The sequence below is a fragment of the Puma concolor genome, chromosome C1 (assembly GCF_028749965.1).
Source record: "Puma concolor isolate L17-30 chromosome C1, mPumCon1.1.hap2, whole genome shotgun sequence".
NCBI classification, from domain to species: Eukaryota; Metazoa; Chordata; class Mammalia; order Carnivora; family Felidae; genus Puma; species Puma concolor.
The window spans coordinates 11,534,335-11,559,830 of NC_141674.1; the positions used below are offsets into that span (position 1 = coordinate 11,534,335).

At 43.4% G+C, this 25,496-nt stretch overlaps 1 protein-coding gene across 2 annotated transcripts in view; it reads left to right on the plus strand.

Moving 5' to 3' along the window:
• Positions 1–7,495: 7,495 nt before the first annotated feature.
• Positions 7,496–25,496, plus strand: part of SPEN (spen family transcriptional repressor) — a 101,461-nt gene continuing 83,460 nt past the window's right edge. Inside the window, exons 1-3 of one of the 2 annotated variants that reach the window (XM_086715775.1) lie at positions 7,496–8,021; positions 14,935–14,982; positions 16,809–17,532. In XM_086715775.1, the coding sequence (XP_086571901.1) occupies positions 17,450–17,532 (83 nt within the window). In that variant the 5' untranslated portion in view covers positions 7,496–8,021; positions 14,935–14,982; positions 16,809–17,449. The remainder of the gene's footprint in view (positions 8,022–14,934; positions 14,983–16,808; positions 17,533–25,496) is intronic. The other variant, XM_086715773.1, reaches the window with a different exon arrangement.

The following is a 25,496-nucleotide window of genomic DNA, read 5'->3' on the forward strand; positions in this document are numbered from 1 at the left end:
AGCCTGGAGCCTGTTTCCGATTCTGTGTCTCCCTCTCTGCTCCTCCCCCGTTCATGCTCTGTCTCTCTCTGTCCCAAAAATAAATAAACGTTGAAAAAAAATTTTTTAAATTTATTTTTAGTTAATTTATTTTTTAATATGAAATTTATTGTCAAATTGGTTTCCATACAACACCCAGTGCTCATCCGGAAAGGTGCCCTCCTCAATACCCATCACCCACCCTCCCCTCCCCCCCACTCCCCATCAACCCTCAGTTTGTTCTCAGTTTTTAAGAGTCTCTTGTGCTTTGGCTCTCTCCCTCTCTAACCTCTTTTTTTTGTTTTTCTTCCCCTCCCCCCATGGACTTCTGTTAAGTTTCTCAGGATCCACATAAGACTGAAAACATATGGTATCTGTCTTTCTCTGTAGGACTTATTTCACTTAGGATAACACTCTCCAGTTCCATCCACGTTGCTACAAAAGGCCATATTTCATTCTTTCTCATTGCCACATAGTATTCCACTGTGTATATGAACCACAATTTCTTTATCCATTCGTCAGTTGATGGACATTTAGGCTCTTTCCATAATTTGGCTATTGGTATACTTTTTTTAAAGTAAGAAAGTATATATGGGGCACCTGGCTGCCTCAGTGAGTAGAGCATGCAACTCTTGATCTTGGGGTTGTGAGTTCAAGTCCCACATTGGGGCATAGAGCTTACTAAAAAATAAATAAGTGAATAAATGAATAAATAAATAAATAAGAAGAAAGGAGATATGTCTTTTAAAAAATGTAGTAGTCTTGGACCTCTCAAGGAAGTCAATTATTTATGACATATCCTCTGTGCCAGCAACTGATGCACTCATACCATTAGAAATAAATCTCAAGTCAACTAACTGGTTTGTAAAGGAAAAGACCATTTGTGCCTCAGCTATACTTAAGTTCTACATCAGTGATTTTCAGGAGGTGTGAAAAAGTCCCACAAGGCAGATGTATCAGACTGGCCTAGGATTCTGACATTCTGATATTCTGATATTCTGATATTCTATTGTAGGGAGACGGTCTTCCTTGGCCCCCAAATGGATCACTACAGGGCAAATCAGGGTAACTGATGCAAGCGTTGTGTGGGCCAGGACAAGGGAAAAATGGTTTAAGACTACTGCATAAGCTAGCCGGTGCAGTGTTTCATGAGTATTAGAAAATATAAATTCAGGGGCGCCTGGGTGGCTCAGTCGGTTAAGCGGCCGACTTCGGCTCAGGTCATGATCTCGCGGTCCGTGAGTTCGAGCCTCGTGTCGGGCTCTGTGCTGACAGCTCAGAGCCTGGAGCCTGTTTCAGATTCTGTCTCCCTCTCTCTGACCCTCCCCCATTCATGCTCTGTCTCTCTCTATCTCAAAAATAAATAAACGTTAAAAAAAATTAAAAAAAAAAAGAAAATATAAATTCAATCATATAATATTCTAGGCTTCATCCAAATTGATAAATGCTTCCAAATAAAGATGGTTTCAAAGGTGACTATTCAGCATACATGTTTTAGGCTAATATATACATAATATTTTATATCTGTATTTTATCACATGCTCCTATAAGAAATGACCAGGTAATATAATTGAAAATAAAAATTTTAACTTAACTATATTTATCAGTATGCAGGATTCTAACGGTGGAGCTCAAGCCCAGGATGATAAATACGTTTTCAAATAAAGCACACGGCCAATCTTGTTAACTGTCATTCACTGGCAATTGCTGTTACTCAAGCAGTCTCCAATATGACAGGTACAGGAAACCTGTTGAAAGGGGCACTTAACTCTTAGGGCATTCCCATTCTTGTGATAGAGTCACTTTGCCATCATTGGTCTAAGGCTTTTTACAGGAAGTCCAACAAAAGCTGCAGAGTCATCAGGGATTATTGAGGTACACGCTTGAGAAACCAGGGCAAAGTCTGCTTGGCTGTATCTCTAAGCACTCCAGACTGCTGGTGAGCATTGATGGTTATATAAATTCCAGGAAAAGCTCTCTGCTAGATTCCTTGTCCTACTGACCAAATTCTTCCAAGTGTTGACCAAACTCCAAGTTGAGAATTTGCAGATTTTATAGGAAGTAGTTGTCTTTTCCAAAGAAAGTGTATACCGATCATGCCATTATGGGACAGAGGCAAAGCTAAAAGATCCAGGAACTTTCTGAAACTGAAGGTACTTTCAACCATCACCACCCCTGGCATCTTCCCCTCCAAATCCACCGTAGGACTTTTCCCAAAGTGATTCCAGACTCACTAATTTTTTTCTTCAATGTAGTCCAGGCAGGCTCTTGCCCCACTACTCCACCAAAACTTCTCTTGTCAAGGTCGCCAAAGACCTCCACGGTGCTCCAACAGTCAATCCTGCCTCACCTTAACCTCACCACAGCATCCCACAACAGATCACTCTCTCCTCCTTCAGTTTCTTCTTCTGACTTCCTGGACACTACCCTCTCTTGGTTTTTCTCCTCCCTAACTGGTTTGCTCCTTCTCAGTTGCTTTGCAAGTTACTGACTTCTGAGATCTCTTTCTTAAGCGTCAAAATGCCCCAGGGCTTTCCTGGTTCTCTTCTATAACCACACTTACTCCCTTGGTGATCTCATCCAGTTTCAGACTTTAAATTCCATTCATATGTTGACAACTCCCAACTCTCTCTCTCCCTCTCCCCTCCCCTCTCCTCTTTCCCACTCTCTCTCTCACACCGTCCCACAGACACAATATAGGTATGTATAATAGATCTCCTGAATAATATATAAATATATAGATCTTCAGAACTTCTTCCTGAACTCGAGACCCATATCCAGCCACCTACCTAATGTCTCCATCTAATAAATATCTCAAACTGAACAGATCTAAAACTGAGCTCTTCATATTCCTCTATAAAACGGTTCTAGCCAGTGTTCCCTATTTCAGTTGATTGCAACTCAATCTTCCTAGTTGCTCAGGTCAAAAACCTCAGGCTCCTCTTTTTATCAACTCTATGTTCAATCCATCAGCAAGGCCTTCTGGGTTTACTTTCAAAATACATCCAGGAACCCTTAGCCACTGAAGCCACCCCCGTCTCTTAGATTACTGAAAGAGCCCCTGCATGGGGTCCTGTTTCTATCCTTAGCCTCTTATTCTCAATAGCTCTCAAAACCCAAGTCACCTCTGCAACACCTCCATGCGGATTCAAAGCTAAAGTCCTCCCCCGTGGCCTTCCAGGTTCTATAGACCTGCCCCTACTCCCCTAACCTCTGACCTCATCGTCTCTTACACTCTCTCCATTGTTCATTCTGTTCCAGCCACAGTGATTTCCTTGCTAGATTTAGACGTGCCAGTCATGCTCCTACCTGAGGACCTTTGCACTTCCTGTTCCATCTCTGTGGAATCACCTCCCTAAATAGCCAGTTTGGTCCCTTAGTTTCTTCCAGTCTTTACTCCAGTATCTTTTTTTTTTTTTTAATTTTTTTTTTTTAACGTTTATTTATTTTTGAGACAGAGAGAGACAGAGTGTGAACAGGGGAGGGTCAGAGAGAGAGGGAGACACAGAATCTGAAACAGGCTCCAGGCTCTGAGCTGTCAGCACAGAGCCCGATGTGGGGCTCGAACTCACAGACTGCGAGATCATGACCTGAGCGGAAGTTGGACGCTTAACTGACTGAGCCACCCAGGTGCCCCTCTTCTTTTGTTTTTTAAAATTTTATTTGAGAGAAAGAGAGAGAGCACGTGCGAGATGGGGAGGGGCCAGAAGGGGAGAGGGAGAGAGAGAGAGAGAATGAGAGAGAGAGATCTTAAGCAGGCTCCATACTCAGTGTGGATCCGGACATGGAGCTCGATCCCACGACCCTGGTGTCACAACCTGAGCTGAAGTCAAGAGTCAGACACTCAACCGAGCCACCCAGGCACCCTTCAAGTCCCTTCTTAATGAGGCCCACTCTGACCACCCCATCTCAATTGCAACACCCACTTCATTTATTATGTGTCTCTATAGTTTCACCCTAGCACTTACTGTTCCTATTATTTTCCTGTAGATTAATTTTTTTTTAAGGTTTATTTATTTTTGAGGAAGAGAGAGAGAGTGTGAGCAGGGAAGGGGCAGAGAGAGAGGGAGACACAGAATCTGAAGCAGGCTCCAGGCTCCAAACTGTCAGCACACAGCCCGATGCGAGGCTTGAACTCATGCACCGTGAGATCAGGACCTGAGCCAAGGTCGGAGGCCTAACCAACTGAGCAACCCAGGTGCCCCATTTTCCTGTGGATTATATTCATTGCCTCTTCTCCCCCTCCCACCATCCCCCCTGCACCCCCCTTCCCAAACCAGCTAAGCTTCATGAGAATAGCAATCTGATTGCTGTCTTCAGCAATATATCCTAAGTACTTGGAATAGGATGTGGCACGAAGTTGATGCTCAAAACTTATTTGTTACATAAACAAAGTAATAAAGAGCTTGACTTTCAGAAGACTTTTTTTTTTTTTTTTTTTTTTTTTTAGTGTTTATTTTTGAAGGAGACAGAGCATGAGTGGGGGAAGGGCAGAGAGAGAGGCAGACACAGAATCCCAAGCAGGCTTCTGTGCTGACAGCCCGGAGGCTGACGAGGGGCTCAAACCCACAAACTGTGAGATCATGACCTGAGCTAAAGTCAGACGTTTAACCGACTGAGCCACCCAGGCGCCCCCAGAAGTCTTTTTGATGTATTGTCTCTACAGGCCATCTAAACCATGACGCCAAAATGTTAAATCTACAGGTTTCATACAAACTGCACAATTACCAGGAATCTTGTACTCTGGCAAGACAAATGTTGGGTTGTTCCAGGGTCTTTTTTATTTTCATAGACGTGTTTCTATTTTCCTAAGAAACATACTGTTGGCCGCAAAGATTTGTTCTTTGAACTCCAGTACTTCTGAAGTGCTGAATTTCTGAGTTTTGCCTCAAAGGGGAAGACTATTCCAGCACGTGGGAGTGCTTCACTGCTGCCAAAATATTTTGAAGAACTTCCCATATTACTAAAGTCTCTAGAAGAGCTTATTTATCCTTACCAGGAAAAGGTTATTACTGTTATTGTTTTAAATTCCCTCCTATGCTAGAATTTGGCATGAAAACTGCCCTTTCCTGTAACAATGGCTAGAGATCTTCAGTGTTTCTATGTTGTTTAGAAAAGCTGCACACGATCTTCACCAAACGTCAAAAAAATAAGCCCAAGGGCCTAGCACATACCACTTTGATTCTGCCCTGGCTGTCTATAAGAATCTTGGTTTAATTAAAGGTTCTGGTGAACATCCAATCTTTCTTCAGGAAACACAAAACAGTACAAATTAAGAAGCTCAGTTTCAAAAGAAAGAACTCTATAGGAACAATGGATTGGTGATCGTGGAATTCTCTAGTCCTGCGTGGTTTGACTAAACGAAACCAGTCCTAGGAAGACATACAAAGCACTTTAACTCCAAGGGCAGGCAGATCATGAGATTGTTGTAATTCAGAATCTGCTTATTTGAACTTGGCTCTGCACATTTAAAGCCCACCTGTTTAACACTGTTTAGCCTTTTGGCATAGGAAGTTGGAACATGTTTTTGAGACCAACATTAGGATGGGAGAGAAGCTTCCTGAATTTCTGTTCAACTGTTTTGCAAATGTATGGCACTGGTCATAAGGGACAGGTGAACAGTGCTAAGTAGCACCCACTCTAAAGAAAATACAAACTGCAAATATTTTGTACAGAAAGGGGGTGTGCTTTTCGTGTTAAGTGTAAGAGTTAAAGGTGGGAAATAACATGTTTTATAAATAAAAACAAATTGTAGGAATCAGAATTGTTAAAACAGATCCTTCTACAGCTCTACAAAGTGAAAGGACTGTGTAATCACTCTATAAATTTCAACTGCCTAGCTCTTAAAGGCATGTTTTGTCTGCCTTATTCTGTCCTAATTCCCAATAAAGCTAATAGTTTCATACTACTTAATTTTGGTTGTACAAACAAAAAGTGACAGTGTTTTAAAAACAATATATTTCGTAAGTTCTCAATACACAAAAAACATATTGTGCTTTGCAGAATATTGAGATAGAGTATAAGAAATTAAAATTCCAGGCAGTGTTTTTAGTCATACTGAAATGGAGACAAAATTTGGGATCTAACAGCTACTCCTAAAATGTTTTTCATCTGGAAGCCATCAAATCCTGATCTGTTCCCTCAACGATAATATATTTTTTTAACTTTCCATCCTATCATTATGCGTTTAACTCCCCTATTACTAAAACAGATAACCAGCCCCCTCCCCCCCCAATTATACATAGTAAGGGGAGGGGGAATCAATCCTACTGTAGCTGTAACACCAAAAGGCATGGGGACCTGAGCCAGAAAAGGCTGGCTCGCTTATGAATTCATGTTGCTGTGAAGAAAAACAAAACTGAAAAAAAAAAACAAAAAAACAAAAAAACACCCAAACCCATTACACAAAAATACCTTGCACAAAACGCAAAGACTGGAAGACAAATATAGAAGCATTACTCTTGAATTTCCTGGCTTTGTTGATTCCAGCCGCAAAGTGAACATTAAAATGCCAAGATTCACATTTTAATATTCCGTTGAAATCAGAAAAACAATAGCTCTTTCAGGATTCGAAATGACACTGGAAGGCTCGTAATATTTTATTGAGTCAATTTGCTATTTACATACTCGTAAGGGGCTTAAAAAAGAAGCGAAATGGAAGATGTTCTCAACAGACAGAAATAAAATATTCCAATCTATTGTTCTAGTTTATGGCTCAGATCGAAATAATGGGCCATAAAACCTATCAGAAACTAGTTGCGCAGTGCGTGCCTCGCGGCCGGCCAATGAACGGCAACGTCTCGGCTCTCCTCCCGCCGACAGCACTTCAAAGACACTCTTCTTTCTTTAAAGAGCCCGACCTCTCGGTTACGCTAGCGCTCGGCACCTTTGTCAGGTCTCCCAGCTCGCGTGGCCCGGCACTCTTCTATTTGCGGGGCGCCACTACGGTTCAAGGCAGTGGCATCCAAACCGATCTGCTACCCCCACCGCACGAGGCTCCCAAAGCGCCTTCATTCTCAGGGTGAACCACGGCTTCCCACGGTGGTGTTCGGGGCACGGCCCGACAAAACGCACTCCCTTCACCGAGCGAGGGTAGGGGTGACGGGCCTCCCTTTGGAAGGGCTCAGAGGGCAGGGGGGACTTGGGACTGTGCGCACGCCCCTCCGCGGCTGGGGGGGGGGGGGCACACGCCCTGCGCCCGCAGCGCTGCGGCAGCGCGGCGGAGCCCCAGTCCAGAGGCGAAGAACAAAGGGAACGCGCTCGCCTTCACTGCTGGGGGCTGCTCGGGCGCCGTCGCCAGCCCCGCCCCCCGCCGGCCGCGGCGGCGCGCGCCCCTCCCCCGTCCCGCTGCCCCCTCGGCCCCGCGAAATGGCGGCCGCGCCACAAAATGGCAGCCGCGCCAAGTCCCGAGCCGGCACCGCGGGCCTCTCCCCGCTGCCCCCCCTTCGCCCTCCGAGCGCGACAATGCCCGCCCGGGCTTCCTTGTGGTGGCGGTCGGGGGCGATCCTCCCTGGGCACTGGTACGCCTTCGCGCCCCACACTCCGGCGGCCGCTTCTCGACTCCGCAAACCAGGCGGCGCCTTTGTGCATGTGCCGCCTTTGCGCTTCCAAACTTGCCCCACTGCCGGAGGCTCTCACTTAAGGGGCCAAAACCTGGAAAGAACTGAACGTCGCACAACAGCCAGGCGACCCCTGCCCGCCCAAGACGCTCCTCGGGCTGGCGCGGGCAGGGAGCACCCCTTTCTAGTGTCTGCACGCCCGCAGCTTTAGCTCTTGGCCATCAAAGTGAAGACAGGAAGAGGGACCAAATGACACCCCCCCCCAAATGAGGGGGAGATTGAGGAAACAGGGGTTAAGGAGTTCCCGAACCAGCACTTCGGCAGCCGCGTAGAATCTCAATGCGGAGCCCACGCTCGAGACCCAGAGGAGAGCCACGGGCGGCCCACGAGTGCACGGGCAGCTCCAGAGGGCGGATGTCGGCTTGCACCCCACGCAAACCTCCAGTGAGCGTTTTAGATTTTTCATCGCTCCCCCCTTGCCCTCTCCCTTCTCCCCGTGGTCAGGGGTCTCGGGGCTGGGCACAGGCAGAGGAAGGAGCGGCTGCTGCAGTCCCCAAGCTTCCCCCCCCCCCCCCCCCCCGTGGCGTGAGGGTCTTGGTGGCCTTGGGCTTTGCCTCGGCCATGACGTGATGGATGGAGGCTGGGCGGTGTCGGTGTGTTTTGGATGTTTCGCTTTCTTTCTCTCAAACGGTCGCTTCCCTGTGTTCCCCATCCCCCAGCTTCCCTTGGGCTCCGTCTTTCCAGAAACTTCTCAGGGAAACACCAAAAAGCCGCAGGCTCCGCCGCCGCCTCCCTCCCGGAGCATGCGCGCCGGATTGGGCGGCAAGTTCGGCGCGCGCGTGTGCAAGTGTGAGAGTGGGGCGTGCGCGCGCGCGTGCGGGGCGGGGCCGTTCGCTCTCACAATGAAGGGAACAGGTTTTCCTCCCCTCCCCCCCCCCCCCCCCCCCCACGTTCCGTCGTTGCGCCAGCGCGTTGGGGCAACTCCCCTGGCCTTTGAGAGTAGAGGGGGGAGGGGCAGGGCCGAAGCGCTCGCGTCGTTGCTCCGCGCGCCTGCGCAGCAGGTCGTCTCCGCCGAGCTGTGGTCTCCGCGCCGGTTGCGGTAGCGTCTTCGCTATGAAGTGCGTCTGAGCCACTCGGTTGCGTCCTACTCACTGTTTCCTCAGCTCCCACTCGGGGAAACTGTAGCGTCTTGAGGGGTTAACAATTCTGTTCGCGGGGTTCCTGGAGCTGAGCCTTCCCTTTGTGCCGAAGGGATGAGCTCGGACTGTGTCTGGTTGGTTCCCTTCCACGCCTGCCTGCGCCATGTTTGGTCCGGCTCCTGACCGGATTCGGTGCCTGCAAGTGTGGTGGAGCCTTTTCCAAACGGGGAAGGGGCGGGAATAGCCCTGGCTCAGGGACAAGGTGGTGGCCGCGCCGGCTTCCCTCAGGCGCTGCCTGCAGTTCTTGCTCACTAAACCAAAATAAAGGTGTCCTTTATTTGGAACGCCTCCCTCGGTCGCAGACGTAAGCCTTTGGTGGGGCTGGCCGCTAGGTTTGTGCTTGGTGTGTGGATGCGGACAAAGGGCCCGGGCGTACTGCTCGGTCTCTCTGGGCAGAATTGAGCTCGCCGAGTGGTAACCATAGTAACAGCTTTTAGTGTTTCTCAAGGTGCCTTTGGTTTTAGTTTTCTTTTCCTGTCCCCTTAGAAGTGTGGTGGAAGTTACTGCCAGGGTTGTGGGTTCTTAAAGTCCCCCCCTCCCCCCCCGGCTCTTTTATCTTGCCTTGTAATCCGCTCCCCATGCCAGCCCGTTTCTGAAATCCAGCAGGCTAAGTGAGGTTCCCTTGGCAGGGCATGGAGGTCTGCTGTCTCCAGTCCTGAGCTTTGTTTCCTTGCCCCCTTTTGAAGGACATTCGTTTCACTGGTGGAGTAATTGCCTTCCGATATTCGTTAAGCGTGTAACGTACCTTCAGATCCTGATAGATGTAAGGTTTAAAAGAGGGAGCTTGTTCGCGAGGAAGGCACCTTGGGGGCCCCTAGAGACAGACATTTTATGGTCGAGAGCCGCATTTTGGCTCTGAAGTTGTTGGGCAGTGCTAACTTGCCCGCAGGTGCGCGTGCACCATTGACCACGCAAAGTCCGAGGTCAGGTCAGGTCAAGGCTCTGGGCGGAGCCACGCAGTGGGTCCGAAGGAAGGAAGATCTTTCTTCCTGGTGGGAATTTTGAGTTGGTGCCAGATTCCTAACAGAACTCTTAGTATATGAAAAGCTATCCAGAGGCTGCGTTGAGGCACTGGCAAGCAATAGAATTCTCCCCCTGCTAACAAGGCTGTAATTTGAAGCTTGGAAATGACCAGATTAACTGTCCTTTGAATTCGCAGAATTTCGGTTAGAGATTCTATCCTAACAAATTATGGTTAATGAGAGTCTTTGAAGTCAAAGTCCCTAAAGTAAGGGCAACACCACTAAATAAGGGGAAGATTTTGTTTGTACGTTTTGTAATTAAACAATGTTTTTATTATTTTTTTTAAGTAAACTCTATACCAACTTGGGCCTTGAACTCAAGACTCCAAGATCAAGGGTCGCATGCTCATGCTCTATCCACCGAACCAGCCAGGCACCCCCGATTTTTTTTAAAGCTTTTTTACATTTATTTGTACCTTTTATAATTTTAAATAGGCATAAAAACAAAGTTCTTATTGGGGTCTAATAATTAGGATCTCTGGAAACTGATCCTGAGTGGAACGATATATATGCTTAAGTTGAAAATTGTGAAAGACAAGAGTACCCCGTTTTGAAGCCACTTTCGAGTGAATTTAAGGGAAAGGTTTATGCTTGGGTGTGTGTTTATATCCTCTTGTGTGGTGGGGAGAACATAAACCCCTTTTAGTAGTTCATCCCACCCTGCCCCTTCTGCCAGCTAACTACAGTATACAGTGAAGTCTTTAGTTCTGACTCTTAATGATTCTGTTTTCTTAAAGAAACCATTTTAATGACCATTTTAATCAAGCATCCTGTAAGAGTTATCCTGAGGCATTCTCTTTTCAGCCAAAGTATTTACCAAAAAGAAGTGTAAGAAGTGGCTTCCATGACTCTTGTAGTATATGGCGTGAAAAAAATTCAATGAGTGCCTCCATCAAAATACTGAAATTTAATTTTTTAAAGCCTGAAAAATAATTCCAGTATTTAATTCAGCAAGGCATCATGTCCTACCTTGTCTTTAAATAGTGTGGTTTTATCTTAAGCCAAAAGGTTTCTAATGTCGAATTATATAAAATTAGCAATCATTACCCTCCTGATGAGTAATGCAAAATATTCGAGGCAGTGATGTGATTTAAAGAGGCATTATTATCAAACAATAATAATTGAATTGAAATGGAAACAGTTTTCAAAACATTTTGAATGAGTACATAAATAATTTTTTGTCTAAATTTTCTACTTCAAACTAGAGCAGGGAAGCTTAAATCCCGAGTCTGCTGAAAATTTCAAAACCTATATAAAAGTTACTAAACACATTTTATTTGGTATTACTGTTTTTGAGATTCCATCAACTATACTTTGATAGTAGTCTTTGAATTAATCAGTAGCCTTGATTTGCATGATTTGTATTCTGCTGACTTCCTGATGTTTAAAAGTTACAATCTGCAATACATGAGGTGTTTTGATTAAAGTATAGCACTTCTAGTGAAGAGGGTTAGTCTTTTCTCCCATGAGGATTAGCAGCAGGGGTTTAAAAGGTTGAATGAAATCTCCGAATTAACCTAGTGAATAACATTTTGTTCACATGGGATCTGTTAAATATGTTAATTTAGTAGAGTCCAGCATCAACATTTCAGAGAAACCCTTAACTGAAGTAACCCAGATGCTGACTTCGAAAAGTCATTTTATTACAGCTTTTTCTAATTATAAAAGCAGTATATGTTAACTAAAGAAGGTGTAGAAGAAAATTTTAAGAAAATATAGATGAAAAAAAAACTTCTTAAAAATTTAAATTTCAGGTGAGGTGGGTGAGGGGATGGGTGAAATAGGTGAAGGGGATTAAGGGTACGCTTGTCATCATGAGCACTCAGTATAGAATTGCTGAATCACTGTATTATACACCTGAAACTAACACTGGCTGTTAACTTTAGTAGAATTAAAATTAAAAAAAAAAATTCTACCACATAAGCACAGCTGTGATTAATATATTTGAAAATATCCTCCCAGTCCATTTTTTCCAATGCCATAAATGTTAATAAATCGTGTTCGTAATTGTAAATATTAGGTACATTAGCAGTATTTCCTCATAGAGGGAAAAAAGTTACTTTTAGCAACTTTCCTGGGAAATGGTAGAAACATACGAATTGATTTTTTATAAGAAAATATCAGCCATTACATTCGTTTCTGGAAAACTAAAAACGTGGGATAAATTATTTAGCTTTCTTGGAGGGTTGAACAGGAAAATAGATGATGAAATGTTAGCCTGCTGAAAGAATGATTTAGAGAGCTAGCTGGCTAATGTTCAATTGATGGAAGTTCTGATAATTTATGTATATATAATTCCACCAGAGTGAGCCTGCTATATCAAAATAAGTCTGTTAATGGACAAGTCTGCCTTTCACCAGTTGACTCTCAGAACTAGCAATATGTCAAACACTCTTTGAGAATAATATAGCAGTGTTGTCTGTTTCATTTCTACTGTTTGGAAAACTGTTTCCAATAATAGAAGGAATTTGTATTGTCAAATAGGCTTTGATCATTTTAGAGCCCGTTAATGTATTTTTACATGACGCCTTTAGAAACAAGCGCTTGTATCTTAAGTATATGTGTTGTCATGAAATAGTTTAGTTTTAATTGCTTGGGACTAGATTTGTAACCAAAATCTTGTTAAATATCTGGTAACGATTCTGTCCTCCTGCTCAAATGTTGATATTAATTTATCTGCTCTATTGGCTGGGGTAGCATTCAAAGCCCGAGTTTGAGGCTCAGATGCTTTCTCCAACTGGGCTTCCATTATGCATGACTGAACTCTTTGAGCACATCTAGCATGTTAAATACGGAGCTCCTCACAGTGTGAAAGAAAGACCTGATTAAAAACATCTATTTTAATTTCCCTTTGCAAATGGCTCTGCTTTAATGTTACCTTTCTGAATTATCTGTAATACTTAAATGAGGATATTCACTTCACTATCCACTTATCATAGATGAAAGGAGAGATCGCAACCTACTTTTGATCTTTTTCAGTGAGCATCAGTTATTGTTAAAATAATTTAAAAACTAGAATAACAGAGTGGGTTGCCTTGCTATTGAAAACATACAAAGATAAGTGCTTATGAAGAAATTCTGCTTTTGTAAATATTTTGTAACAAGGACAGAAACAGAAAAGCTTTCCCAGTGTTTCCTGATACATTGCCAATAAAAATGAAAGGCACTGAAAAAAAATCAAATACTTGATTTGGGGCTGTGCAAAGGGCATGCACTTACCAGTTTTGTTGTTATTAGGAGATTTGCCATAGAAAAAGTCAGCGAAAACCCACAAAAACCAGAAACTGCGCACTTAATATGCAATTAGTGCATTTTGATTTGACTATAGGACTTGGCTATAACTGTGAAAATTGGTAATAGTATGTTCTTTCAACTGATGCTTATTTTTTTTTATTAAAAAGTTTTTTTCTTAATGTTTATTTATTTTTGAGAGAGACAGAGACAGAATGTGAGTGGGTTAGGAGCAGAGAGAGAGGGAGACGCAGAAGCAGGCTCCAGGCTCTTGAGCTGTCAGTACAGAGCCCGACGCAGGGCTCGAACTCACGAGCCGTGAGATCATGACCTGAGCCAAAGTCGGACGCTCAACCGACTGAGCCACCCAGGCGCCCCAACTGATGCTTATTTTTGATGTAAATATGAAATTAGTGGTCAACTTATTAGTATTTGTGATATTTTTATGGTGTGTTTCTTCCAAATTCTTTTACATAATGTTATCTTCTTTGATACTTCTAGCAACCATTTTTGGTAGAGAAAGCATATTTTTTATCTTCATTTTGCAGATAAGGATATTGAGACGTTTGAGGATTTAATTGATTTGCCTAGGTCATATAGCCAGTGACAAAATTGGAACTGGAATTTTTAACTCTTAATCCAAGGGTTATTCCATTATACATTAAGGTCTCTCATTCATACCATCAATGTTTTTTTCTTCAGTGTTTTTCAATTCATGGTCAAGCAGTGTTTGTTATGCTGAAAGAATCAGTAAGGAATATGGGCAATATTTTTAACCTGCAACTATTAACTTTAACAAAGATGGACAGACTTCCTACCTACATTGCTATATGTATGTATATACACTATATATATAGTATATATATATATACACACACACATACATTATATGCATGTATACTATATATATATACTATATATATACAATATATATAAATACTACATATATATACTATATATACACATATATAGTGTGTGTATATATATATATATATATATGTATATTTTGGCATCAAAGGAGCACATTAAGAATTTGAACAGTGGGGCGCTTGGGTGGCGCAGTCGGTTAAGCGTCCGACTTCAGCCAGGTCACGATCTCGCAGTCCGTGAGTTCGAGCCCCGCGTCAGGCTCTGGGCTGATGGCTCAGAGCCTGGACCCTGTTTCCGATTCTGTGTCTCCCTCTCTCTGCCCCTCCCCTGTTCATGCTCTGTCTCTCTCTGTCTCAAAAATAAACAAACATTGAAAAAAAAAATAAAGAATTTGAACAGATAAGAATTGAAATTTGTTTTATTCATTAAATAATCTATATATCTATTTAGTTGATGTATGTTGACATTTTATAAACTGAATTCTCTTTTTAGAAATACACATCAGATTTTTAAAAGCCCAGGAAACTAACATGAATACTTCGGTTGCTATTTTTGGTGCCCAACAGGTATTCTAACACTTCAAGAGATCCTGAGTATAAGGTGGTATCAAATGACATTTGATGGGATTTTGCTATAGCCTTAATCTTGTTAGAGAGAGACTGTTTCTCAGTTTGGTAAATCTCTGGCAAAACAAGAACTGATACTCTCTTAATTTGACATTTGTACCTAATCTTTTTGACAGTCTGTGATCTGTAAAGGTCTTTGGGAGAATTTAATTCAATTTTGCTTAACAATTTGCGTTATGTTAAAAAAAATTTTAGTTGGTAAACATGTTGCTTTAATTTTCACTTAATGTCACCTAATTCTTGTGCCGTGCAGAAAGTAGTATAAAACATCTTAACTGGTTCTTGTTTTGTTCTAGTTTATCCTTTTATTGTTCTGTGGGAGTCCTAGATGGATACCATATTTAATAATTACTCTAATTAGTCTCTCCTGATTTTGCATCTAAAAGCCCCCCCCCCCTTTTTTTTTCAGCCCTTGAATTTTTCTTCAGCATGATTTTAACTGAAGTCTGCATTCAAGGTGAGATATCCCCTTCTCTAAGTGCAAGACCCTATTTTCTGAATCCTCGTCTTTGTTAGTTGCCCCTCTTAATGCAGTTGAGCTGAATCTCTTCTGTTCTTCATGGTGACACTTTGGTCTTTCCCAAGAGGTTTCAGCTAATTCATAGCCTATCAGGTTTTAAATAAATCATTTACATCATATTTTAAAATGTGTTTCAAATTGTGGTTGCTTATATTGAAATTCATGCTTCATGGAAACATGCATTTTAGTTCAACGCTAACTGCATCTGTATATACAGGGCTATATAGTTCAGGGGTTTAGGTTAATAGGGTGCTGGCCTGACACTCCTTATGTGATAGTTGATGTGACAGAGAAATGGCCAAATGTAAATAACTTATCCTACATCTGAATGTGGTTTGATGTGCTTTTACTGAGAAATCAATTCCAGAATATTTTCAAGAACACACATTTCCATTTCATTTAATGACTGATTTGCATGAAGACAAGACAAACCTCTGGGGTGGCACTAATACCTTAACTAAATTATGAATGAGTGCCACTATTAGGGTAGGGCTTTTCTGTTTCTAACTCTTTGCCACCACCTTTTTCTGTTTCTGACTTACTGAAGTTCCCAAACAGTAAAAAAAAAAAAAAAAAAAAAAAAAAAAAAAGTTGAAATAGAAAACGTGTAAACATAAGCTAGGAAAATAGCATAAAAACTAGTTAAATTACCTTAGAATCTAGAAGTTTGAGAAGTAACTTGTCAAAATTCCAAAAATCATTTCAAATGGATGGTAAAGTTAGCTCCTGAGCTAGCACATCTTGTACTGTAATTGTTGCAACTGTTTAAAGTGGGGGCTTGCTTAGACTTTTGAACGTCCTAAAAAGAGGAGAGATTATCTCAATTCATCAGACCTGCTGAGATCAAGGTTATTTATTTAGTATAGACCATTATTAAACCAAATACAAGACAGTTGATGTGACTCTAAGTCTGACAATCATTAAGAAACTTACGTTAGACTATGTGGCAAACAACAACAAAACTACTTGGGAGCATTACTGTCTGTGGGAACGAAAGAAACTAATTATGCACAGGTGATCCGGGTATTAGTGCCATTGATTATGGTGACCATATTTTTCAATTCAAAACAGCATAGTTTGGTGGTAAGTTGGCTCCTATTTAAGGAGACAGTGAATGAGACCAAATATTTACAATCTGGTATGTACTTGAAGCTCCACGCCTTTGATACGTTATTTTTGTAGATAAAAAATGGAAAAGAAAATTTAAACAATTCCATTTTTCTGGACTCAGTACAATTGCCTTAATTTTGTGGGTTTTCTCCAGGGTTGCAAACTGGTCTTGATATAAAAGTTCTACTGTGGTCTTTAAAGGCCTTTAGGCCTGGAAAGGCCAGAGGTCTGATCCATTTCTATGCTTAAATGTTAAATTACAGTAAATCTCTATATGAATCCTTTATACAATATTAGATACGTAGCCTTCTCATTTCAGTTCTATTCCTGGTATCCTGTAACGATCAGCTAGGATAGCTTGCAAAAGGTTTCGCAATCTTATATAAAATAAAGTTGCTTAACGTTACAAGCTAATGATTCTTGAGAGGAATGGGTTTTTGAAGCTGTCACTGCTTCGCTGGGCAGAGAGAAGGGCGGCCCTGTTCTGACACTTTCCCAAGCAGGCGGGGATCCAACTGCCCGGAAACCGCCAGCTCCTGGCCGAAGGGTGAGCAGGGGAAGAAGTCTTGGCTTCTCCTAGGAGGGGCACTGGCAGCCGCTTTGACACGCAGCCCTATCAAAACCAACCCCCTTTCTCTCTCTTCTTCCTCCAGACCGGCGCCTGGAACCCTTGCTCGAGGGGCTGGAGGCCGTCTCTGCCCCCGCACGCGCAGAGCCCCAAGCCTGACTGAGCGCCCGCCCCGCGGCCGGCTCCTCGCGCGACTGCGCGCCTGCGCACCGGTACCCGGCGCGCGAGCGTTCCTTCCCGACCCCGTGTCCCTCCCTCCCCCGCGCGCCTGCGCGCCGGCTGGGAGGAACTCGGCGCCTCGGCCTCGGCGGGAGGGCGGACGCGCGCGCGCCCGCGGCGAGGGAGGCGGGCCGCGCGCGCCGGTGGGAAGCGTCCGGCTGCCACAGCGCCAGCTTCGTCGTAGTCGCTGCCGCCCGGGTCCCGCTCGCCCCTCCTCCCCGCTCCCCCGCCCGCCGCCGCCGCCCGGGCGCATGCGCCGCCGGAGCGCGAGGGTCGGCTTCGGGTGTGTGGTGGCGGCAGAGCGGAGCTGCGAGGCCCGAGAGTCAGAACCTGGGGGAGAGGGATGGTCTCTGCACGGGGGGGAGCCGGAGGAGCCGCCGCCGCTGCCGACGCCACCGCCGCAGCCGCCGCCGCCGCCGCCCCGGCGCCCGCCTCCCGGCGCTGACGGGCTCGTACGAAGCCGGCGAGGGAGAACCCGCACCAGCGGTCGTCGGCACACCGCCCAGCATGGTCCGGGAAACCAGGCACCTCTGGGTGGGCAACTTACCGGAGAATGTGCGGGAAGAGAAGATCATCGAGCATTTCAAACGGTGAGTGACACGCGGCCCGGGGCCGCGCTTTCTCCTCAGGCGCTGCTTGCCCGTCCGGCCCGTTGCCGGCCCCTCCCCGTGGTGCGCGGAACTGCTGAGGGGACCCGGGCCAGACCCACGGACGGGTGCGAGGAGCGCGCGGCTGTCTGGTCGCCGCTCGGCCCGCGTCGCGGCGTTGGGCCTCGGCCTCGGCGGCGCGGCCCCATTGCCGCCCTCTCCTTACCTAGCCAGGAGGAGGCTGTCGCCCGGCCTCCCCGGAGCCGGCGCCGGGAGGGTGCCCGCGCTCAGGCCGGGCGGCGGTGGGTCGCATCCTTGCGCGCCGCCGCCCCGGACCCCTGTCTACTAGGGATCCCCCACCCCGGCGCGGCCAACGCCGGAGTCCCGCAGCAGCTCCCGCTCCTCGCCTTGCGGACTGACGGAAATGTCTGACCTACAGAGGGGTTTGTGTGAGAGGAGAGGTTTGACCCAGGCAGAAGTCTTGGTAGGTGGTGTAGGTGCATCTCAGAATTGGGGAGACACTACGAGGTTCCAGGCACCTCTCACCAAGGACTTACAGATCTAGAAACTAAAGGGAAATAGCAAGCGCACATTTTTTTCTTTTCTGTGTTTTGGTTTTTTTTTTCCCCCCTTTTTTTTCTTTTTGCGGGGTTGGCTAGAGAGGATGGTGTCTGAAAATAAGTTGGTGCGCCTGTTTTGGCTCCTTCGCCTTCCTGGCCGCTTTCAGCCGTCTGGGGTCCCTGGGCGAGGAGGACGGTGGGGACCGAGGGCTTGCCGGGGAAGGCCCACCTCAGGTAGGACGGTACCCAGTTCGCGTCGGAGCCCGAAAGCCTCAGGCTCTCTGCCTCCGGGGCCGCGCCGGGTTAGCGCGTAGGGGCCGCCTGTGAAAAGAGATTCCCTCCCACCCAGAGTTCTTTACTCGGTGGTTAGGAAAAAGCAAGTCTTTTAAGATTAGAACACGTAGCTGCTTTTTTAAACTTCCCAGAATGTGTTTTGTGTGTGAAATATAGGAATCTGTGTTGTTTTTGATCCATCTTTCCTCTACAGTAGTATTTAGGCGCTTGCTTTCTTTGTGAAACATACGTGTACCGTAATGGATAGAGTCCTCGGCATCAAATGCTGGAAGTGACGGTTTACTTAGGCTTGGTGCAAAATGAGAAGGACTGTAGCAAATCTGTGATTGCCTTTGAAAATTACTGTATTTCCCGATATTCAAAATCCTCAAAGATTTTAAGTTTGGTTTCCTCTTAATTCCCCTTACTATCTAGTGAGTGAAGGAAATGATGGAGCGCCCTTATTAGTGAGTCACCATGGGAAAAATAGATTGCGTCGCTTGCTCTGGAGCTGCTTGGATAAGGAAATGGAAGCAGAGGCAGCAGCGCTCCACTCTGTCTTTTAAATGGAGGATCATTGATTCTGTTGGTGGTTGCTGTTACTGGGGTATTAAATCTTCACCGCTGGAGCGCGCGTCTGCGCGTGTCCGCGTGTGAAAAGGAGCCGGCAATAGTGAGGCCATTCATAACCTGCTAGCGCTGTCCTAGGCAGGGCTGGGGGAGGCGCGCTTCCAGGGACTCTCCCGGTGTTTACTACGTTGTGCTGAGAAACCAGGCAGGGCGAGGCAGGGAGCAAAAACTCACCTCTGTCCATTGTGATAAAGGGGATCGAGACCTTGGGCTCAGTTGGGAGGCAGATGGGAACTTTCTCTCCCTGGCGCTGCTCCACCCATTACCCCCACCCACAGCCCCAGTATCTTCACTGCTTTAGTGGGAAAATCTTGGAGGTGCAGATGATTGGAGTGGAAGAACCACTTAGATGTGGTCACTTTTAACCCCTGGTGGGCTTTGTCTGTGGGTCTCTGCCTGGGAAATTCGTCTGTACCGACGTGCAAACACGTGCATTGCAGCATTCGCTTTGCTCCTCAGTGTTCTGTGGCCAGACGTGTCATTTCGCGTTATGCACATTCCAGAGACATTGCATGCCTATTGCAGGGAGTTTGACTCCTCTCAAGATGAGGGGTTAGGGAAAGGAAAGAGGAAATCGTGCAGGGGAGTTTGGGGAGGTTTTTAAGTGGTTGGTGCTGCGGTCCGGCTTGTGTGAATGACTTTCTAAAATGGCGGCCAGGACCCACTTTATGTGGGAATCAGCCGAGCAGATCTCAGAATGCACCGAGGGAGGAGGGGGCGGAGGATGCGAGCTGCCTTCGAAAGCCGAGGTCTGGAGGAACGTTACTGTATTAAAGAGGGCTTAGCCGGCACAGTGCTCGCGACTGCGTTTAAAGGAGTATCTCACCTATTGCAGAGCAAAAGCAGATGCTGCTGATAAAAGCAGATTATTTTAAAACTATGCAGACCGTGTGTCCACCAAACTCCATTATTTTAAAAGCGATATTTAAAAACTTTAAACAAACGTTCTTCTTTAAATAGGCATTGCATTCTTATGGGTTCAAAGACTAAAAGATTTATAGAGAAAAATTTCCCCTTCACCCCTGACCTCGGGATTCCCAGTTCCCATTCTCCCACTTCCTACTGACAGGTAATCTCCATTTTTGGTTTCTTGTTTATTCTTAAACATGTACAAGAAATGTTTTTGCTTCTCTAGCTGTGGAGCTAAATGGACCCTGTTTGGAGGAATTCAAAGCGTTTTATCCCTGTTGTAAAAAATGTTTTGTAAAATGTGTGATTGCTACCGGGAGGAAAATGAAATTTGAGTAATTTAAGTAAAAGGGATAAAAAGGTAGTTGTACCAGAATGACAGCTCTGCAAGGAAATTTAAGGATACTCACTTCTGGTGTTTTCTAGAAATCAAAATGCGAGAAACCCTACAATGCCTTTTACCAGCTTTTTCCCTTTCCCTAGCTAATTACATTAACTGATAAGTGTTTTACAGGATTAAGAGGTGTATACTGGGAATACATTATACAGAACGTTTTCAAAATGATTATTGTAACACTGATTAGGCTTTTGTAGTAATTTTTTTTTTTTTTTAAGATTAAGCCAGTTAGTTTCGGGAGCTGGCAGTTTAGAGGTACTTGTGGGGGGGGGGAGGGTCAGAACCAAAAATTTTTTTTTATTATTTACATTTTGATCAGTGTTTTTGGTGAAAAATAGATTGAGAGAAGGATGCTGATCTGGCTTTTTTTCTTCCATACTAAAGAATGACCAAATCTTTAAAGTGTAATCAGGGCATTTTCAAAATTTGGCTTTACCCTCTTGCAATAAGAACACATTTGTTGTGTTCATTATCTTTACAGCTTTTAATATGCTGGTTGAAAAAAACTAAATGAGGACTATTTCTGAATCAGATTTTAGTTAACAAAGATCTATTGCAGGGACTGAATTTGCACAATAGAGAAAGTCCTTTCCTTTGTATGTTAGCTGGGTGGAAGGGGGGAAGGGAGGAGTTACACAACAATTGGTTGCTGTCTTTTAGTTGTAAGAGAGGTGTATGCAAAGATGATTCCCTGAATTAGAATGAACAAACGAATAGAGCCCTTTAAAGAATCTAAAATTCTTTATATCTTATTTGTAGGTAATAAGTAAATTGCATATTCAGGTTCTTCCCATGTCCAGTTACTGAGAATACGTTAAAGATTGTGCAGATATAGAGCAGGGTAGCAGCTTATGTAAAAAATTTGTCAAAGAATGAGACCTATTTAAAAATGTATTTTGGTTTTGCTAATTTCAAAGGTCTTCTTTCAGTGGTTTTCTGAGCTTAAATCTCTGGAATGTATGTTATGTGTTACATGTATCTGGATATCTTTACTTTTGGGACACAATAAAAATATAGTGGAAGAGTTTCCATTTCTTTAGTATTCTATAACTAGATATATTTTTAGACTTAAAACAGATTTGACTCACCCTAGCCTTACATCATTGCTACGTCGTTTCTTTTTTAGAGCCTAGCCAGTTTCTATGTAGAAACATCTCTGATTTTGAATGTTATAATTTTGATAATCTGTTTTCATGATGGGCTTTTGTACGTTTTAAAAATAAAAAAAAAATCAGTTATCTTGAGAAATAGCATTAAAAAATCACATAGAATGCTTGAAATGTTGTTTTTTTACTTCCTGAGTAGAATGTCTCTGGCAGATTAGAGGAAAACAGGGCTCAGTGCCCGGAAGAATGGTGGTGTTTGACTTGTGTAGAGGGCACCTTTTTCCAACTACCTTTCTTGTAGACTGGTGATTGCTCAGGCATTGTATTGTTTGGTATGCTCATGAAGCGAATTCAGGCTTGATTTATGAGACACTTTTAATCCTGTGAGCACTCATGCTTTGGGAAAATTTATATACAAGTTATAAGGATAGTGGTAATGTGAAAGTTTTTCCAAATGGTCTTCTAAGTCTCACCTTCTCCTTTGAAGTTTTGCTAAAATTTAAAAAAATGTTTGCAGTAGTTCTTGAAAACTAGTATATCCAATTGGAGACGGTGTATTTCTCTGTTACTTTAAAAAATCTAGTGTTTGAGCTGTAGTTAATTAGTCCACAGCATTTAGAGTAAGCATTGTAGTCTGCACATTCCTTCAGTGTATATATTTATTAAAATTGGGCTCCTGAATTTCCTTATTGGATGATTTGAAATAAATGTGCAAGCCCTTGAAACCAACATATATATTAGTCTGCTGAACAAGGGGACAAAACAAAGTAGTATTTTTCTGTAGTTAAATTTCTAACCTCCCCTACTTACTTTATTTTTACTTACTATTATTTGCCTTAGAGCTACTCATATTGTGAGTGAAAATAGCATACTCTGTTATGGAAACCAGTGAGAATGTTTAAGTATTTTATTAGAAACCATATAATTTTTGTGTACTATCTAATTGGTTTTCAGTGTGTGGAAATATGCTTTGCCATAAAAAAATGATCTCGGTATAATTCTAGAGTATTATAATATTCAGGTTTTTCCCCCCTACATTATGTCTGTGTCTGCTACATTGAAAATGGTAAACATCTAAAAAACCCACAAAGGAATATCTCTATCCTGACTTAAATTTAGTGAATTTTTGTGTTTAAGGAGTTCATCTTGAGTATAGAGATGAATTGAAATTTAGCACAGTTAAAGATTTTTATTATAGGGGCGCCTGGGTGGCTCAATCAGTTAAGCATCTGACTTCAGTTCAGGTCATGATCTTCTGCTCCATCAGTTCGAGTCCCACTTCAGGTTCTGTGTTGACAACTCAGAGCCTGGAGTCTGTTTCAGATTCTGTGTCTCCCTCTGTGTTTCTGCCCCACCCCGACTTGTGCTTGCTCGCTCTCTCTCTCTCAAAAATAAACATTAAAAAAAAAAAAAAAAGATTTTTTATTATATAAAGAATTGCTCCGGTTCTTAGAGTTAAGGAATATTTGTGGGAACATTCAAATGGGAAATACTTACATTGCTTATCACTTTCTTCAAGAAAATAGTATCATGGTATTATCAACATGGTAGTATGAATAGTACCTGTGGTTTCACCAACACAAATCAAGTGTTTTCATATTTCACCTTACATTTGTTGCACAGGTTCCTTTTCACTTCCCCATTTCTGTGTGAATCATTTATGCTTATCACGATTTGGAAACTAAAGTAGCAATTAGACCTGCTGCTAGGTACTTTAGTGCATTAATAAAGATGCATATACATTACTAATTTATGTGTAAAAGTTATACTTTGGAGAAATTTGAACATATACAAAAATAGAAAAATAGTAAATGAATCCCACGTACTCCTCATTCGGCCCCAACAACCGTCAATCGTGGCTTGTCCTGCCTTAGGAAGAAAAATAAAGCAAAGGAGGGGATGGAGAGCCATGTTGGTGGGGGGAGTAAGTAAGGCCTCTTTGAAAAGATGGCATTTGATACATCAGAATGAAGGCCTGTCCACACTTAGATCCAATTCTTTCCTACCAGTGTTATTTTTTTCCATTTATAATTTATTTTGAAATAGTTCATGAATGGTGCAAGGAATTCCCACACCCCTTTCACCCAAATTCCCCAAGTGTTAGCATCTTGATACATTTACTCCATTTAACTTCTCTCTCTCTTTTTTTTTTGTTTGTTTATTTTTGAGACCAAGCATGAGCAGGGGAGGGGCAGAGAGGGGGACAGAGGATCAGAGCCCCATGCCGACTGAAATCATGACCTGAGCAGAAGTCAGATGCTTATCTGACTAAGCCACCTATGGACCTCAGTCTTACCCTAGTTTTCGTGTGCCTGGTAGTCTTACATAGCATGGATCATTCTGCAGAATGACCCTCCACCTGAGTCTAGCCAGTATATCCTCCTGACCAGATCATGTCATGCATTTTTGGCAAGAATACCACAAATGATTCTGTGCCCTTCTCACAGTAACCTATAAGGAGACCGACGATATGGATCCATCCCACCACTGGTGATAGTTTAACTTTGCTCACCTAGTCAAGTTAATGTTTTTACTATTTCCCCCTTTGTATTTGATTAGCATTTTATGGGGAGATATTGCACTATTATGCAGATAGTCTTCCATTATCAAGCCTATAGCCACTAGCCTTAGTATCTAATGATAAGTCTTGCCTTTATTGTATACTGCTGTGATTGCTTCTATATTTAGTCTTCTGTAGACACAAACTTTACATGTGTATATAATACTCATGATTTCTTTCTTTCTTATTTTTTTTTTTTTCAGTTGAATTTTAGTCCAGGGTTTATTTGATACCCAAATTGTTCTAGATTTGGCCAGTGCAAGCTCCTTCAAACAGGCTACTGTGTCCTTTTGATATCTCCCCATTACTCTTTTGAGCATTTATTGTAGGTACAACAAAGACTTACCATGTACTTTCCTTGCCCCAGTCCTGTAATCAACCATTTCCTCAAGAAGTCCTGGGTTTTTTTTAGTGTAGGATGGTATTTAGAAACCAAGATCTGGATGCTCAGTTTGCCCTTGGCTACAAAGCTAAGATGTGTGTTGTGTGTATATACCTCTGTGTGTGTGTGTGTGTATACACACATTTTCATGTATATACCATATCTGTATCTCAGGGTCACATTGTTAAAAATATTCACGTGCTCCAGTACACAAGGATTCTTTCTAACCTCCCATTTCCAAGTTTGTAAATTTTTAAACAATGTTTATTTATTTTTGAGAGAGACAGAGCATGAGCGGGGGAAGGGCCGAGAGAGAGGGAGACACAGAATCCAAAGCAGGCTCCGAGCTGTCAGCACAGAGCCCAACACGGGGGTCGAATTCACAAACCGCAAGATCATGACCTGAGCCGAAGTTGGATGGTTAACCCACTGAGCCACCCAGGCACTCCGTAAATTTTTTCTTAGAAACCTATCTCCAATTCCTCTCAGTATATTTACTTATTTGCCCAGTTATATTCTCAGTGTAGCACATATCCAGATGCCACCTCTAGGCACATTTCTTTGGAAAACCAACATTTGGGGATGAGGGACAAGGAAACAAAAGGAAGGTAGGACTGGAAATGACTTGAATGTTTTTGCCCTCAATTTTTTCTCTCATAGGAGACAACTTGTGGATGAATAAATTTACCTGCCTCTCTGGTTAAAATCCATTTAGAACTATCCCACTCTTAAAATTTTAGTTTTGGTTCTAGTTCTACCACTGACTTTGTGAGATGAAGTTAATCACTGGATCAGTCTGGGCTTTATTATATGCTAGGTCACATAGAAGAGGGATAGTGAGAAAGGAGCTTGTTGGGAATAATATTAGGAATTATCAGTGCTTCATTTATTTATTTTGTTGTTAGTTACTCACTTTGTGTGGTATCTCAGCAAAATTTGCCTTGGCCCTACCTTCCTCCAAACCTTATGGACTTTAGCATTTTTTTAAAAATTGAATTATAATTGATGTATATTTGAAACTAATTATGTAACATAATGACTTGGTACTTGTATATACTTCAGTATGGCCACCATATAAGTCTAGTTAACCCCTGTCACTATACATAATTACAAAATTTTTTTCTTCTGATGAGGACTCTTTATTTTGAAG